Source organism: Chlamydotis macqueenii, chromosome 2 (genome assembly GCF_036417535.1).
Source record: "Chlamydotis macqueenii isolate bChlMac1 chromosome 2, bChlMac1.mat, whole genome shotgun sequence".
NCBI classification, from domain to species: Eukaryota; Metazoa; Chordata; class Aves; order Otidiformes; family Otididae; genus Chlamydotis; species Chlamydotis macqueenii.
Window position 1 is genome coordinate 28,875,074 of NC_141557.1, and position 18,474 is coordinate 28,893,547.

Genomic DNA, 18,474 nt, shown 5'->3' on the forward strand with positions numbered 1-18,474 from the left:
AAAAAATATTACTGAAAATTATATTATAAATATTAGTTGCGTTTCAGGTATTATTTAAGATTCGTTCCCTGTATCGATCCTTAGCTTTGACAGTATCACTGGTTTTGTTTCAGTCCCCAACATTTGGAAAAAGTGGTCAATATTAGGAGGTAGGCTGTATACTTGATTTTCAGTTGGACCACTGAAAGTTAGGCACTGAAATACCCAACTCTGCCATTCTGGGGATCTGCAAGTGAACCAGAACTCTGTGACTTCCCATCCTGCGCAGTTCCCCACTCCTTGGGGGACAGTATCTCCCAGGAGGATGCTCAGCTCACATGCTGTACCATAACTTTATAAATCTCATAGAGAAAATAGCAGCATACTCTACATCCCAGAATACACTTAGCAGTCACATAATAGAAAGAACAAAATAATTCTAAACAAGTAATGCATTCTAGTTTGTTCCCTATAGGACTATTTACAGACTATAATATGATACCAATATTAAGACGTCCAAAACTTAGAAAAATATTGCTTGATTCGTATTTATTTTTTTAGGCATATTGAAGTCAATTAATATAAAAATTCTCTGACAATGAGGCAGAAAAGATGGATAAAAGTACAGTGTAGGAGAATAATTGCTAAAGATCTCAGGGCCTAATTCCATTTACTACTGTGCATTTTAATCTCTTACTAAATTAAGGCTAGAAATTCAACATAACAATCATTCAATTCATAAAATTGATTCATTTATCCATAGGATTTATGGTCACAAGAAATTATCAGAACATGTAGTTCGACCCTCATTACATTACAAGCTATTATATTTTGATAAGGAAGTACAATTATATGTATTTGAATAAAAAATATATTCTAGAAAGGCTTCCAATCTTGATGCTTTGCACAGAAATATATTAATGTTATACATCTAAATGACAGAACAATTGTTCGCTATACGAAAAGAGTTAAAATATGGTGTGGAGAAAGAAATAGTTCATTGCTGTTGTTTCAATTATTCAGCACAGTGTGTACGTTTCCGTCTTAAACCTAGATTTTGGCATGGTATGACAAGCCATTGTCAAAACAGCAGCCTCAGTAAGATGATGGAGCAGGTACTTAGAACAGAAAGGAACATCCAGTGAATAATATTATGCATATCCACAAAAACTGCTGTCTCGACCCAAATCACATTAAAAACCTACAGGATGCTTCTGACATTCAAATTCATGGTAATTCTAAAAGCACAGTGGAAAATGGTAGGAAAGCAATATACTTACATCCTGTTTCTCTAATAATATTTTACAGTTTTATTATCCCAATCCATCTGACAATTACCCTGTGGTTTTTAGTTATTAGGAGGTTTTCCTTCCAATATGACTTTCTTATTCCCTGTTCTCCATTTGTCAGCAGCATCTGCTCTAAGTGATTCCAAGTTAATTTATCAAGATAGCTGTACATAGCTCATTATCCAAATGTGATATTTACCAGTGTTCTGTTAGTGAACCACTTATGGCTTCTAAACCCTTACAGTGTGGTGAGCTTGGAGGCTTCCTCTACAAAAACTGCCTTTCCAGTAACAAAAAAAACACCATGCTTCCATCTGGTCCTCAATGAAGAAGTTAAAGGTTGCTTGTGCTCCTTCATCTCTACCACCTGTCCCCTCTGCTTTGCTCTTCCCTCACCTTCCTGCAGCTTGTCTCCTTGAAGCTACTCCACCTTAGCCACTGCCACCTTCTTACACATCACCCTTTCTGCCTGTTGGCTCAAGGAGCTGCTCAGAGTACAGAGAATCTTTTAAGATTTTTTTCTAAGCAAGGAATGTATTACAGGGTCAAACAAACTGAGCTGCTGTATTATATGCCTGAATCTCTCTTCTGCTTGCTGTCTGACAGCATGTACCTCTGGATGACTTGCCTGCTTCTCCAAATCAATGACATAAAGAAAGCAACAAGCTTATACTCTATTTTTTTTTTCTTCCTTCTTCACATAGTCTGTAACTTAAAAGAAGAGTGAGAGTCCATAAAGTGAGCGGAAGCATTTGTTGCATCATTTGGAAGGTGAGCACCTGGATTAGGTGGTTTCAGGACCTGGAAAGATGAACAAAGTTAAAATGGCATCCTAGAGGAGGAGATTCTCTCTCTTTCTGCCAATACATCCTGAGTATCACTTGCTCACCAGCTCAAATACTTAGTTGGCCATTCTCCAATTCCTCAGTCCCTCGGTATCCAGCTTAAGACTTGTGGCCCTACTCTCATATCTCACTGCTGTTTTGTGTAAGGTTATTTCCCAACAAAGAAATAAAAGCCCTGAATATATCTGAAATTTTACTGTTGTTTCTTGAATTCTCACTTCAAGTCATCAACAATGTTCAGCTTCACAAACAGGTCTCTGCCACAGAGGTGATGCCAAGGGAACATTAACCAGTTCTGGGGACTGCAGTCAAAGAGCTGGTGGGGAGGGTTTCCTACTTGGTGTCCTCCATTTCTCCCCTCATTCAGACAGGGGTGTTTTGGTTCCAGCTTAAGCAAGATCATAGAATCATAGAATGATTAGAGTTGGACAAGCCATATCCAAATGGTGGAGAAAAAAAAAAAAAAGAAATAGTGCAGAATTTCCTGGGTTTGTTTTTTTTTTTTTAAAGCAGTTCTATCCTTGCAGAACTCCTTTAACTGCAGAACTCCTTTAACTACAGCCTCCTTTGCAGCCATTTGAGCTAAATGATTCTTAGCAGTTGCAGGCTGTCCCCATGCCTGCGGGCCAACTGCTACAGGGGAACTTGATGCACTTTGTCACTGAATTTCTAAATTTTTTCTGAAGTGCAGAAGCATACAGGCCAAGGAAATACTCTAGTTCTGTTCCATGTTCTTAGAGTTGTAAACATCTGTGGTCATACCCTGCTCCAGTCCTTCAAAATATCAAATTCTTTCTCCAATCCAGCGGGTTCTCAACAAAGTATCTCAGTAAAATTGTTGTATGAATTAAACACTGCTAAAACAAAATATTTTTTTCTTAGACTTCTACAAACCCAGCCAAATAATGTTTGTTAAACTTTCCTATAAAGTCTGCTCAGGGGTTTGAGACCCCATGGTAACAAGATGGCAGAATAGAAGAAAGCAAAAACAGAGTATATATTACGATAGAAAATTATAGGCTTAACATCAGGCACAATCATCACAACTTGTTATAGTGCAAAGAGACTTGTAACTCAAAATAAACTTTCACAGACGTTTTATGTTTCATTACATTAGCAGTTTGTTGTTTAACAGCTCTCTGTGGGACCGCTGGTAAACTCCACTTACAACAAGAAAAAAAAGAGGAAACATTTCAAAGGATCAGTATTGTCCTCTACTCTAACATCAACACTGTCCAGGTTTTGTTAGCTATCCAGAGCAGTCATTTTATAAGTCATCTGTAATTACTGAATTCTTTCTTCTCCAACATTTCTATTTTTAAAATACTTCTAGTGTACCAGAATTTCAGACTAAGGGAAACATAAAGCAAACACAGGCCATGTCAGATACACATTAGTGCAGAATGAGCAAAACAAAATCCAATATTTCATCCTCCATGGGAGACTACATATTGTTCACTCGGCAATAAAGTGTATAAATTACACTTTGATTTTCTTGTTTTACTTCTGTTTATCATGCCTGGTGTGCTGAAGTGTCAAGAGAATTTGCCTTTTTGAAGTTTTGCTGACAGCATTACAGAACTATTTTCTCTGGAGCACCCTTCTGAAACTTGTTTTTTGAAACTCTTTTCTATACTATACCAATTTTGCTACCTCTGCAAAAAAAAAATTACTCGCCTGAGGGCTTTTCTTCTTCTTTCAGTCATGCTGCCAGGGGGCTGACTGTTTCTGATTGCTAAAGTCAAAACTCCCTGAAAATGGACTATTCAAGCTGAAGAGCATTTCACATGAGCACAGTAGGTTTTCCAGTCACCTTACTTGTCTGTATTATTTAGTAACACAGTTTTTACGTGATGGAGATTATAAAATCATTTGAGCTGGCTGCATTGACAACCTGGGCAGAAAAATAATTATATTGCCTGAGATTCTGGAATGCCAATCATAAAATAAAGCATTTGACCACTTAGTGAAGACTGCAGTGTAAATGAAACAAACGGATATATAGGTGACATACATAGACAGATCTCTAAAAGTTACAGTATTAGTGCCAGAATTTCTCATTAGTCATTTAACCAAATTTTCCTGTTTTCACTATGCAATTGGAAAAAAAAAGATTATATGTTAAACTTGATGGAAGACTATTAGAATTCCTAGGTACATTTACAGCATAAAATTAAATCCATTAGACATCAAAATATCCACTGCATCTTTTATATCTTTTTCTCCAATGCGAGGAATCGCTCCTATGTTGTATTATCTATTGTTTCACAGCCTCAGGCAAGAGGGTTCTATCCATTTCCCTGTTACAGCCTGAAATATGCATATATGGCACAATATGCTGAGGTACCTGAAATTAAGACAGCGTTACTGATCAGAGTGAATTCAAGAGTGAGTGTAAAGACAATGAGTGAAGTACGCCATTGACTTCCAATTATACTTTTACTTTCTTTTACCATTTATCAGAGCCTCAGCACATGAATGTTTCCCTCTCCCTCTCCTTTAATAAATAAATAAATAAATAAATAAAAAGGTAGTTCTGAATTATTTGTTTAACCTTACAAAAACTTGTGGACTTTCAAACAGAGTGGCTGGCTGCTATCTTTTAGCAACTGATAATTTCTAATAAAATATTCCCTGTATTTAAAGGGTAATGATGTTCCTAGGCTAGGCACAGCATGGGTTGCATGATATGAGGCTGGAAAAGGAAGGGGTAAAGGCAACCTCTTCCTGTACCAGCACTAAGCCACTGCTGCAGCCAACACCTGGAACTGCCTGAGCACGGTGATTTTGAGATTTCTTGTGCAGACATTCATCCAAGCGTGGGGCAAAATGTGAAAGAACTGTAGAAAAACAGAGCTAGAAGAGACTGCAAAAGACTACGCAGTCAGCTCCTCTTCCCTAACCAAGAGTTACTCAAGGTGTGTCATTACTGACCCATGCAACTCTAGCCTATTCTTATAAATCTTTGAAGATGGAGGTGCCACACATTCCCCAGGCAATCTTTCCCACAGCATCACTATTCCCAGTATTGAGAAGTCTAACTTCATCCAGCACCGCTGTGATTAGCCCATTATTGCTTTTCCTATACATTCATAACACATAGAGAACAGCTCGTTCCATTCTTCCTCATGACGGGTTTTTACATACTCATAGACACTTCACATCTTCACTCGTACGTCTCTCCCTCCAACTAAACAACCCAAATCTTACAATTCTTCCCTTAAGCCAGGGACCTCTCACCATTTTCCTGTTTAACTGCAGGATCCTCTCTTGAAATGAAATGTACTCAAAAACTGTTTACTACACTTGAAAAGCTATAACATATGATTTCTGACAGGAAACGCTGAAGCGATTACAAATTCTGTGATTGAATGTTTAACTGGCACAACAAAAACTCCAAAGTAAAATACCCTGAAAAAAGTTCATAAACACTAACCTAGCAGCAATGGGTGTCAGCCTCATTCAGCAAGATATCTTAGGCATTTCACAGCTGAAGTACAATTGAACAATCATGCATTGAACTAGAGGGAAGGAAATAGAAAGAATCACATCAAAGACAGAAAGAAGATTTTTTGAGTTGGACAAAAACATTCTAGGGGACAGGAAGGAAAAAACATGAGCTAGCAAGAGAACACCAAGTAAAACAAACAAGTGGAAGACAAAGCAGTTGCAGAAAAGTACTCAGAAATCTATGGAAAGGGTTATCAAAACATCTTTGACTGCAAAAACTATTGAAAAGTAAAATAATAAATGAATGAATAAAAATATCAGAAAAAAAAAAACCCAGACAGACAGCATAAAGGTGCACAGGAGAAAGAAAAAGAGGAAGCACGTGGAAGAAACAAAGAAGTTTCACAGTCTCCCTTTCAAGAATTCTGCCATAGGAATCAAAAAGGACAAACAATATCTCATGTTCTCCTATTTCAAAACAAAAGGTACTGGAAGAAATAACTATTACCTTCTCATGCAGCATCTTTCCCTCTGTTTTCTACTTTTATTGTGACTCTGACCCAGCCCAGTTTCCCTTCAGTCTTTGTGCCCAGAGCCTCAAAAGCAGTAACATCAGCCCTTCCAAACATGCATGACTTGTTAGAGAGCAAAAACCTCCCTGAACCCACAGAAACAGAGTAGACATTTGACAAATATCTCCAAGCTTTTGGGAAAAAAACTATTTAGACAAACAGAGGCTAGGGAGTTAGCACAGTTTAACAATGCACACTTATGTGATGCTCACTATGATCACCAGCACAGTTTGCACGTTTCATGGCACAGGAACATCTTGAGCTTGATGAGAGATGTTCATATTGGAAATATCGTGTGCCTCATATTGAGATTCAGGAATGTGTAAAATAATACCAGTGTGCACTTTGCATGCTTTACTTTAAACAAAGAAAAATGAAGATGCACAAGTTATTAAATAGTGATTACCTCAGAGCAGCAGTTTTCCCATTTCTGTGAGTACATGTGACCTGCCTGGTTTGGTACCCAATTTGTATGTCCCAATATTTGTTCTCCTGTCTATTCTGTCTGTTTCGATTCCTCTTCTTCTTAATTAACTCACGAGCCTCGGGATCCCGAACTGCCTTTTCTCTGTTCTTTTCCTTGTCTTTGTTCTTCCCTCGTTTCCTTGCTTGCCTTATCTGTCTCAAATGGGGCACTGAGCACGCGCTCCAGGGTCCCACGTTTAGGCTATACAGGCTTTCTTCAGCAGCGCATGCGCTAGACTGACAGACCTGAAACTCAGTCAGGTTAGGACAAGCAGACCCACCAAACTGAGGTGGAGCCACAACATGCCGAGTTCGATGCTGAAGCCCATTGCCACAGGTCTTGGAGCACTCTGACCAGGGGGTGAATTCGGCCACAATGCAGTCCTGTCGGCATGGGATGAGGCACGCCTGCTCCTGGCGGGGCTTTGGCTCAAAGTACTCGCAGATGACGTCCTCAGCTGGGACCCCATTGGACTTTTGGATACAGGTGATGTCCCTTGTTTGGATGCCTTCCTCTCCTCTGAGGCACTCCAGGGGCTTCTCATGGCTGCGGGAGAGGACAGGCTGGCACTGGTTCCAGCTGCCAATCTGCCAGTCGTACAGCTCCTTGTGCCAGTCACAGACCCGGAAACAGCTCTGCTGGTTGTCCGGCCGCTCTGGCTGCTTGCAGTTTGTGGGCAGCGTGGTCCAGCCCTCCACGTGGGCGCACCACACTGCTCGTGTCTGGATGCCACCTGGACCGCATTCATCTCCCATGCATCTCCCCCACGGACCTGGAAAACAAGAGAAGGCGCTAACATTGCACACATAATTGTTTTTCTGCCATGGTGCAAACCCAAGCTCACAGAACCAGTTTTGCATTTTGTACATCTCTAAGAATTTCATTCTTGGAGAAATTCGAACTTGGAAAACACAAGTATGAGATTAATCTTCATCTCCTATTTTTACGATTACAGATAAGTTTCACTTTTTATCCTAGACAAATCAAATATTTAATTTCAAGAACATACACAGGAATTGATCACATCAAAGAACTAAGAACTGAGCAATCACAAAATCATAATGTAGTTTTGACTAACAAGATAGGAGACAATGCCCTCTCCTCCAAAGTATGAATCTAATCTCTCTCAGCTGCATGAATACCTTTTCCTGGACTGTTTTGGTTTTTGCTTCACATTTCTGCTGTACTACTCTTTCTACCCTGATGCTAATTAATATCACATTCTTTTCCCTCTGTATTGTGTTAAATAATGAGAACAACAACATAATACATTTTGAAAGATAGAAGTAATTTCAGGTAGGCCACTTCTATCGTTTCCACTATTACAACTAAAATTAAAAAAAAAAATAAAAGCAAGTTCAGGACTACTTGCTCCACACAATTTGTGGAATGATTATACGGAATAAGTTCTTGAAGACAGAGACATACCAGCCGGTAACTCTCAAAGAACAGAATTTATTGCTTTTTTTAAATCTCTAAGTCCTATGTTAAATACTCAACATGTTGTTATAATTAGTGTCAACAACACCAATAAAAAGCTGTATCCTTGAAAGCTGATATGGTTGGTTTTTCCATTGCAAGAAACGGTAATATTCACCCAGATAAACTCACAAAATCCACAAATCAGAGGGTGAAAACCCCTGTATTTTTCATTTTTAAAGACATCTCTTCTTACACATTGTGCATTAACTCACTGTGAAAGAGGAAAAGAACAAGCAGTTCAGAAAAAGAAAAAAAACAACCTGCAATGATTTCCCAAAGATATTATGTCTATCAGCTGGTCATCCAGAAGTTCTTCATATGGACCTCACAAAGAGAGAGCAGTAGCTCCTCTCCAATTCCTGCTACAGGTAGCCATCTCTCTCTCTACCAATTATAAAAGGAGCCTACAATAACTCACTTCTAACTTAAATGGCCCCAAACACATTGCAAGCATCAAGGCCAGACATGGTTCTCATTCGAGAATAATCAAAGAAAATCAGGAAAAGAAAGGAACAGAATAAAGTGGCTTTGCAACTTTGCAAAGACGAAATGCATCCCAAAGTAGTCCTAATCTACTGACAATTTTTATCTCATTGGCCCAGATTGAAGAGAAAGCACCCATCACATGTTTATATTTTATTGACTGCCAGTCAAGGACATGACAGAAGCTACATGATGAAGAAACAGTGAAGGCAGAGGCTTTGAACAATCCTCAAAAAGTATGAGAAAACCACATATAGATCACCTGCAACAAGCTTTTTATATTAAATCACTATTATGGGCAGTACTTATACATATTTCTACATATGTGACTGAGCTGCACCTTGAAAGTCATACATGAGACTGCAAAGAACCTGAGAATGACATTCAGGACCTACCAGGAGTAAGTCAATTTGTGTTTAACATAGGCCACAGATATTTGTAATTCTGAAATTTTAGAATAAAATTAATATAGAAGAAACTGGTGTAGTACACATACACAAGTCAGCAATGAAAGAGATCAGCAGAATGCAGTGTAAAGGATCTCACCCATGCCATCACTTAAAGGATGCAGGAGGTGGGGAGGGGAGGCTGCTCTTTCACAAATCCTCAGATGATGTTAAGCACTGGTAACAACAGAATGTCTTTAGGAAAGCTGTCGAGCCTAATCAAGGCCTCATATGATGTTTTAATTTGCTCTTTATGAGTACTCCTTAGCTTCTTTCTTTCCCACTGAGGCAGTCGTCACGCAGACACCCTGCTCTCCCTGCTGTGCACTGATCCTGTTATGCCTGGGCAACGGGATGTACGTGTGCTCAAACCATTTCACACTGGGGGAAAAAAAAAGCTGCTAATGTGAATGCAAAGTGGCTTTTCTTAGAATTTTGTTTTAAACATACTTAAATGAACAATTCACAGATTACCTGTAGTGAGCTGTACTTATCTCATGAAAATACTATCACTGAAATGTTCTTTGTTTAATTAACATATTACAAACAGCAATTACAAAAATACATAGGAAGCTTGCTTCTTTTTTGTTATTGGGAGTTGTCATTGAAGTCATAGAGAGTTTAAAATGTCATTTGTAATTCTTTGTCTTCTAAAGAGATTACTGTAAAATACAATATTAAGATTCCCTCTAATCTGCTAGAGGATTAACATTTATTTTTGCTAGGGAGCAGGAAAGCAAGTGAATTAACCATTACAACAAATTTATTCTGAAATTTCAGAGGGTGATCACTATGGACTAAAAAAATTTAACAGAACTCCCACTAAAGTACTGATAGCTTTGCAGCTAACTAAGAACAAAGCAAACTATCATAGTACTTCATACCTTATCTATTGTTTTGGGCATAAAATTATCACTATTTGAAGAAGAAAAAAATTACTTTGAAGTTTGATCGAGGGCAAATAATGCTATGTGAAAATCCCCTGAACTTTTTCTCCACATACAAGTACAAAAAAGTGACAAAACAGGCACCCAGCTAGCCCCAAACATAAAACTCAAAATGAATCTTAAAACATTGAGCAAGACATTACTTCCATTTTTCACAAATAAGGGTTGCACTACTGATTTCATCTGAATTTGCTGTACTTTCCACAAGATCTGGTTTTGACTCATTTTATGTTACTGGTTGGGTGTCTGTAAGTAGCATTAACAGTTTAATGCCAAAGACTCGGATGGCACAAGACAACGAGCAGCTTAGTTTTCAGTATTTTGAGAGGACTGTTTTTAAAGAAACTATTGGGAGACTGATTAGCAGAAATCAACTTCTCTTAAGTACAGAAACAAGCTAGTGTTACACAATACTGGAGACCTCAATTTTCTTTGTATTATGACATGCTGTGACCAGGGCCAAGAACGTTAACTGGGTTATACAGAGCTGAGAGTCAGAAGGACACTGGTATTCACAGAATCATATAATAGTTAGGGTTGGAAGGGACCTTTAAAGGCCATCTAGTCCAACCCCCCTGCAAGGAGCAGGGACATCTCCAACCAGATCAGGTTGCTCAGAGCCCCATCCAACCTGGCCTTGAATGTTTCCAGGGTATTACAAGATACAGTTCAAGCCTAAGTAGTAAATCTCAAGAGAGGTCAAAAAGACACAGATCAAGAAGTCTTTGAAGGACTCGGGAGATGACAGTGAATGCAAACTGCAGCTCCTGATAGCAGAGTTGGCCAAGGAGCAGGATGAACAGCAGGCCACTGAGAATATAATGGCCTCAAAGCTGCCGCCAAAATCACTTGCAGATCCGCTTGGCTAAATTAAAATACAATAAACATGTCTAACTTGGTACAGTATACCTGTATTATCTGTATTTGCTTTACTCAGTTATGGCAGCAAAGGAAAAACAACTGCTGCTGCAATGGAGTGTTTTTATCACAGGCAGTAGCTAACTGCCAAAGTCTGGACAGGAAACTGCGTCTCACTGATACAGACCCGTTGCCTATTACACCAGGAAGAAGTAATATGCCAAACATAGCAATCCTAGATAAATTATTGATAGCTTGCTTTTTTTTTTTTTTTTCAATACAGAATCGGAGATGCTGCCAAAATGACAAGCTGGCAGCATTTGGAGAGACAGATTCTGTAATTTATACTATTGGGAGTGCCAAGGCAATAGAAGATCATTGACAGATAAAACCTTTATTTTTGTCTCTTCCCCACGCGTGGCGGGACTCCCCAGGTGCTGTACGACCTGCCGCCTGCTCGGTTTTGCCAGCAAACTCTCCCGTCCAGGAATGCTACGGATCACCTTGACTGTCACTTCTACTTAACGCTTTTGTCTTTCTCAGCTCCTCTTTCAGTGGTTGAAAAGAACATGCAAGGCAGTGTCTGCATCAAAGCAAATGGATCCAGGATACGGAAGAGAGATAAAAAAGGAAAGGCTTTTCAACATAATAAAACATAATGTCTGTGATTCAGAGGAATATAACGGAAAAAATGCCCCAAAATTATTTGACTCCTAGGTCATTTTTTTTTTATTTCCTGACGGTGTAAGGAAGAATGTTCAAATGAAGTGAAGTTCACACACTGAAGTTCAAAACATTTCAGAATCTGAAGAACAAGTTCACAATTCTCAAATTAACAAGGAAACAAAAATTAATATTAAAAAACCAGTAATGCAGATTAATCTAATCTACAAATTTCACACTGTTTCCCAAACTTTCCAGTGCACGCTTTCAACCAATGGCATAAAGATAAACTTGAAAGTAGAGAAAACTCAGCCACTTGAAAGTATAGAAAACTCAGCCACTTAGAAATCTTTCTAGCTGTGAACATAATTATTAAGACACTTTATAAGTGTGGGCTCCTCTATTTTTTCTCTATTAATATCCATTGGGAAAACACACTCACACATGTTCCTGATACTATTAATGGTATGGTAAGTAACATTATCCATTTGTTTTATTTTTTTTTTTAAATCACAAATGTAACAAATATGAAATAAACTTAAGAGTAACTATACGATTTTAAATTCTGACATCAACATCACAAAAAAAAAGCATAACACTTATTCAGTGTTTCCCTAACTGAGTAGTTCCATACTAGAGTGACACAAATCACTGGAACCAAATTCTACTTGTTTTATTCCAGCAAGTACTCCTTTTGTATATTAGAAAAGTGTCTTTAAAACAAGGTTGTAAAAAAAATTTTGAATTTAACATGCTTTCCCAGAGCTGATACAGTGGCCTCCTGTGCGGTAATTCATGGTAGCTTTAGCATCACATTTCACCTGGTAAAGCATTTTTTGGTCCACTCTGTGCTTTTTCTGCTTTAACATTGTGACAACAGTTATAAAAAATATTGACTTTTTTTTTCATCTGTTATAATCATGGAGTGAGTAAAAAGTATCTATTTCTATAGTACAAAAAAATACATAAAGAAACAAAATGCCCTCAAAATTTTTCTCCTTTATTTAATATAATGCTAGTTCTTCATCCCCTAGACAGTGAGGTTTGAAAACATAATTTAACACTTTGGGAGAAAATAAAAAAAAAAAAGAAAAAGAAAAAGAAAAACAACCAGCTCCTTGTATTTGTCACTGTTTAACATTTATTTTGTTGCTCTGGTTGTGCAGATTCAATTTTTTAAATAAACTGCATCAGGGCTCTCACTTTCCATACCACATTTCTTCCCAAAGTAATTTGAACGTACAGCAGCGTAACACCCTGAAAATTGCTATCTACACCAAAGCTACTGAGAGCCTCCAGCTCGCAGTCGTGGTGCAACGTGACAATCTGAAATGTATGCCAGCACATACACAAACATGAAAGGCTGACAATTCACAGTGCAGAACTACCTGGCTTTGTGTTGTTGTCATAACCTGTGATGAAATCTTTTCCTTTAGGTTTATTATAAGCTTAAGCTAATTCTCAAAACATTATTCAGATTTTGAAACAGTTCTTCCTCCAAATCTTTTTTTTTTAGTTAGTTCCTCTAACTATTCATTTTTCCTTTACACAATATAGCAGTAGCAGCCAAAATGAATATTGAATGAATACACGAAAGGAATACTTAATTGAAGCAGCATGCTTTAAACAGAAATAGAGCTTCTACGTTCTACAAAACAATTACACTGCTTTGAGCCTCAAGTCATGTTGTAATACATACTTCTGATATTGTAAGATACTGAGTACAGTTCCTTCTAGCCCACAATCTGTTTACACACAAAGCTGAGTCTGTTTACACATAAAGCTGGTTAATGAACATTTCTTAGTTTCATCAGAGGTGGCATTAGACCATACTAATATATTCCTCAAACTCTTCTCCTTATGTTCTCTCTCCAGTCATACTGCTGGCTGAAAAGCCAGATAACGCTCTTCTGACAAAATTATGATTCCCATACATAGCAAACATTCTTGCAAGCTTTGTAAGTTGGATGAAAGGCTTTATTAACCTTTGCTTGTATCTCTCCAGCACATGTCTGGTTTGGGTTTTTCCGATTATGAACAGCTGAAAGCTGCTCTGCATCCCCTGCATGAGACAGCTATACTGAGTCAGACCAAAGACCTATCTACCCCAGCACCCATCTCCTACAGCAACAAAGAACAGAGGCTTGAAGAAGGTATAGAAAGATGGTGAGCATATACAATGCCTTCCCTGGTACCCTCCCCCAGCTTCCCACCATTTCCAGCTCACATACCACAGTAGACATGTTGGTATAACCCTTCTAATATAATTAATACTTATACATGGACATCAGATGAAGAATGTCCATGTGTTGTTCAACTGCCTCCTAAAGAAAATCAGTTTTAGAATTCATATTAGAAACTCCTGAAATTTCTGTTCTTTTTTTCCATGCAAGGCTATAAGAAATGTAATGATAGAAAACACATGGCATGAACCTGTTTTTTCTTATACAGTGGGCAAGGAAAAAACAAAACAAAAACCACTCCAGCAGAGCCAATTACAAGCAAACCTGTGAAATCAATAGTTACTTCCAATTACAACAGAAACTGTAATCATGAGTAAATACTAACATTTTACAATGAAAGCTCTATAATTATATAAACAACAATAACATCACCACAAATTATTCTTATCTATGTCCCTGTGGATTTTTACAGCTCTGTCTGCATCAGAATCTGATTTTAAAGGACAGATTACTGAGAAAACCAGTTCAGGATCCACTGCCTATTAAAGAGGAGGATTTGATTTGTATAGATTAAGATGAGGTTTTCCCCTTGGTTTTGAACCAAGGTTCACTGTTTTCTCCCCATTGGCATTTTACATTCCATTTGCTCACAAATCTCAAAGCAGATTTCAGTGGAAATTACTGCATTTTAACAGAAACACTGCTAAGAGAATATCTCATTTAACTTGAAAATCTCATTGCTAGTACTACGCTCAGTGACTATTCATGGAAATGCAGACTTTTACACTAATTCAAACAACTGAGTCTTGCCCTTCACTTCTCATTTGAGTGAACCCCAATTAGATCCAACTGAAAAAATACTGCTAGTCCTTGTCATGAGACTTAGATATCAGCATGTGTCACAGCACAAATTTCTTGATACTGTTATGAGAGTTTATTTCTGTGCAGAGCGTCGTGCAGTCTCATGGTAATCAGCCATATTGAGCAGATTACAGGGACTTTAAATCAGATCACTTTCACTTCTATCATTAATAATTTTGCAATTCAGTTTGTTAAATGTGATTTTCTACAGTACATGCAGGCTGATATATTAAAAAGAGAGAACAAAATATTTCTGTTTCAATTAGCATCAAGACTAAGCGAATGCTTTTATTTTTCTGCCTCTCTCTCATTTTCTGCCCTTTTATTTCTTTCCCTTGTTCATCATAGCCTCCTGCTGTGCTGCTGATGGCCAGAAGTGCTTGTTGCAAGACTGCTGCAACCACAGGGTACATCCGTCAACGCAGGCCATCACGCTTGTGCCAGCCCAGCGGTTTGTAATCCCAGTCTCTGCTTACATTAGCCAAGGGCAAACAAGTCAAAAACCTCCTTCACTGAGATATGAAGAAATTTACTGCCACAGCTTTTCAGAGACTGGTTACAGTCTAGGCTACTAGAGCCAGACTTCAGAAATTAAATGCAATATCTTTGTGCACTGACTTTTTTAAAGGGTCAGACTTCCTGCAAGATATAATGTCAGACAAGGTAGCAGGAAGCTGGTTATAAGAAAACACTACAGTTTAGTTACACAAAGTCAGAAGGAGATTTAAATTGTACTCCCAGCCCCACTGCTAGGCTGCAGGATGATCTACGTGGCCCATTTTTTGTCTCCTTGCACTTCAGCTGCTTCTGTGTAAGGCAGGAACAACAATATTAATTTTTAAAGCCCGTTTAGATGTACTGATGAAAAACTGTGCGCACAAAGTAAATAGCAGTAGGAATACATGTTCTGTCATTTTCTCTCTGGAAGCACACAGTTCACTGAATATCTTTCCCTTGAGTTTTGCCCTAAATCCCAGTTGCATTGAAAGGTGTATTTTAACAAAAAAAAAAAAGCAAGAAGCCCAGACAATAAGCTGCTGCTTTTTCTTACTCTTGACAGAAATCTTATTCATAGAGCACAGCATGCGTACTTCTCATCTGTGTCTTCCCTCTGCCTCCCTGGCCACAAGAGAGCTAATATAGATATTCAAGGATCAACTAGGAAGGTTTCTTATATCTCTGGATTCTTTATAGCTGTTTTCTTTGCCAGTTATGGAATAGAATAAAATAGGAGTCCTAAACTTAATGAATATCACTTAGATAATGTTCTGGAGCTGCCATCCTTTTGGTTTTCTTCTAATTCATTGGGGCAAAGAAAATTTCATAAAATTTCATCTTCTAAGTATAGAACATTACACAAAGGGTCAATTTTATATATTTATTTTTATTTACCTTTAAATATTTCATTATTTAAATTGCCTATGTGTTGGACTGAAATAACAATCCAGTCATAAATCTTTTGAAGTGCACTAAGACTTTATGTCTTGCTGAGATACATTCTCCCAAGCATATCCTCTGTTCATTTATTATTCATTATCATCTGCAGTTTGCTGAATTCCTGTGAAACCATTTTCAATTTTTAAATGGCAACTTTCCCCTAAAATTGTGGTACTGTCATTATATAGACATAGTACTTAAAACTATAGAAAGGAAAGCCAATTAAGCCAAGTGGATGCATTCAAAATACAGATGCTGCTGTGTGTCTGACAAGGATAGATCTGTATTAATTTTGAAGAAGTCCTCTCAGGACCATAGGAAACCTATCACTCCAATGTATGCAAAATAAGTAATGACTTCATCTGAGTGCTCTATAATCCATCAATTTAATTCCAGATGCAACTGAGATAAATAATTAATTCAAAAAAGTGACTATTACTTACTTTCATCTGGGAAATATGTTGCACAATTGTATTAAAATAAGGGGATTTGTATATTTTTGTGATATTGGAAATATATCTAACAAACCCTTCTGTGTAAATGGTTTTGTCAAATTTTATTTTAGCAATCACTTCTATGAAATATTAATGTAGGCAGTAATTTTGGTATCTCAGACCATATAATAACTTTAGCTTCTAAACAGAACTCCCCGTTAATCACAGCAGGAATTTCTGATTAAAAATACATGAACTTGATCTGGTATTATCACACCAATCTATTACAAGAACCCAGGATGTCCTATTAAAATGCAATGAATCACTATTGCAAAAATGTAAAAGTATACAAGCATTTTAAGGAGGGCATCACAAGAATACTCTTATATGAGAAATCTCCAGGAGATTTCTTAAAATTCCTCTAATCCATCAAAGAAAGAGAATCAGGAACATAGCGATTGACCTCTGCCTTACTGTTCCATTCTAGCACAAAAACCACTTCGCTTTCCATTGCTAGTACTACCTTTGATTTCTGAAGTTGCTTTATAGAGGTAATTTCATAAGAAGTAACAGAAGAATCTTTTAGTAGACACTACTAGGCAGTGACACCTCTTTTATTCTTTTATCTTGACAGAAGGATCCCTAAATAGTGGATAAAACGTATTTTTTTTCCCCATAGTATCACCTTAGACCTTCTGTAGATTTAGAAAGATTTACTCAATTGTTATGTTGACAAACCTCCCACTTAAGACAAGATGAGAGATGGAGAAAGCATCAGAGAACTTCAAATGTGCAAAGCTACGAGGCTGAGGAAGGGACGCAGCACTGGGGAAAACTGCATGTTTCTCTCCGGAAAGGGAAACACAGGAAATGAATTTTTGTCTTTTCTATTAATTTGCTGCTTCTTCGGAAACTGGGCTAAGTGTCAAAGTTAAGCAATGAGGAACTTCACCAAATACTCACCCAGAATGATATTAAATTAGTATTATTTTACTGTCTTCAAAGAAGACAAATTTCCTTTCTTTTCTCCCCTAAACAAGTCCTCATTCAGCTTTCAAGAGAACTGTAAACCTTTGATTTGATCAGACATTGTGAAAGCCTCTAAAAAGGAAAACATGACAGAATATGCATCACGTGGTATTAATCAGATATTTACTGAGTTAATTATTTTAGTTTAAAATTTTGAAAAAAGAAATTATAAATTTTATTAAAGAAATCCAAACAACATGTAGGTCTGACAGAAAAGACAAATTTTTCCAGAGAGCTCAGCATGAAGTAAAACATGCTAAGGCAGAGTAAGGTGTCACTTGTAAATGCTGTTAAAATATGTAAAGGGAGGAAAGAAATAAAACTTTGGTTTCTGCTCTTTCAGAAAGTCAGCCATAATTCTAAAAGCCCATCCAGGAAAGATAATAAACTGGACAGTACTTCCTCTACTAAGTATACTTCTATGAAAAAGCATGCAAATGCTAAAGTAAGTAAAACTCACATTACTACAGCATATTTAAAAGCACTCATACTCTACAAGCAATGGTTTAAATCTGGTCTTGACAGTTGCTAAATTATCTTTGTCAGCCTCTGAAATAAAACTTGGTAGTATTTAATTTTCCACAAAATATGAAAACAAAGCAGTACAGACAGAATATCATTTCTAATCTAAATACAGAAGAGAACGCTCAGGGAAAAGTCTCATCTGTTTGTACAAATACCTGAAGGGAGGGTGCAAAAAGGATGGAGCCAGCCTCTTTTCAGTGGTGCTCAGTGCTAGGACCAGAGGCAACGGACACCAACTGAAACACAGGAGGTTCTCTCTGAACATCGGGAAACACTTTTTTACTATGAGAGTGACTAAGCACTGGAATAGGTAGCCCAGAGATGACATGGAGACTCCGCCCTTTGAGATATTCAAAAGCCGTCTGGACACGGTCCTGGGCAACTGGCTCTAGGTGGCCCTGCTTGAGCAGGGGGGTTGGACAAGGTGACTTCCAGTGCTCCCTTCCAACCTCACTCATTCTGCGATTCTGTCAAATACACACATATCAATATGAAACACAAAAGTCACAAAGGAAGTATTTGATC

General features: G+C 37.7%; 1 protein-coding gene across 1 annotated transcript in view; it reads right to left on the reverse strand.

Moving 5' to 3' along the window:
- The window catches only part of THSD7A (thrombospondin type 1 domain containing 7A), a 230,822-nt gene that overhangs the window by 118,083 nt on the left and 94,265 nt on the right, over positions 1-18,474 (reverse strand). Inside the window, exon 3 of the mRNA XM_086742407.1 lies at positions 6,542-7,373. Coding sequence (XP_086598533.1) covers positions 6,542-7,373 — 832 coding nt within the window. The remainder of the gene's footprint in view (positions 1-6,541; positions 7,374-18,474) is intronic.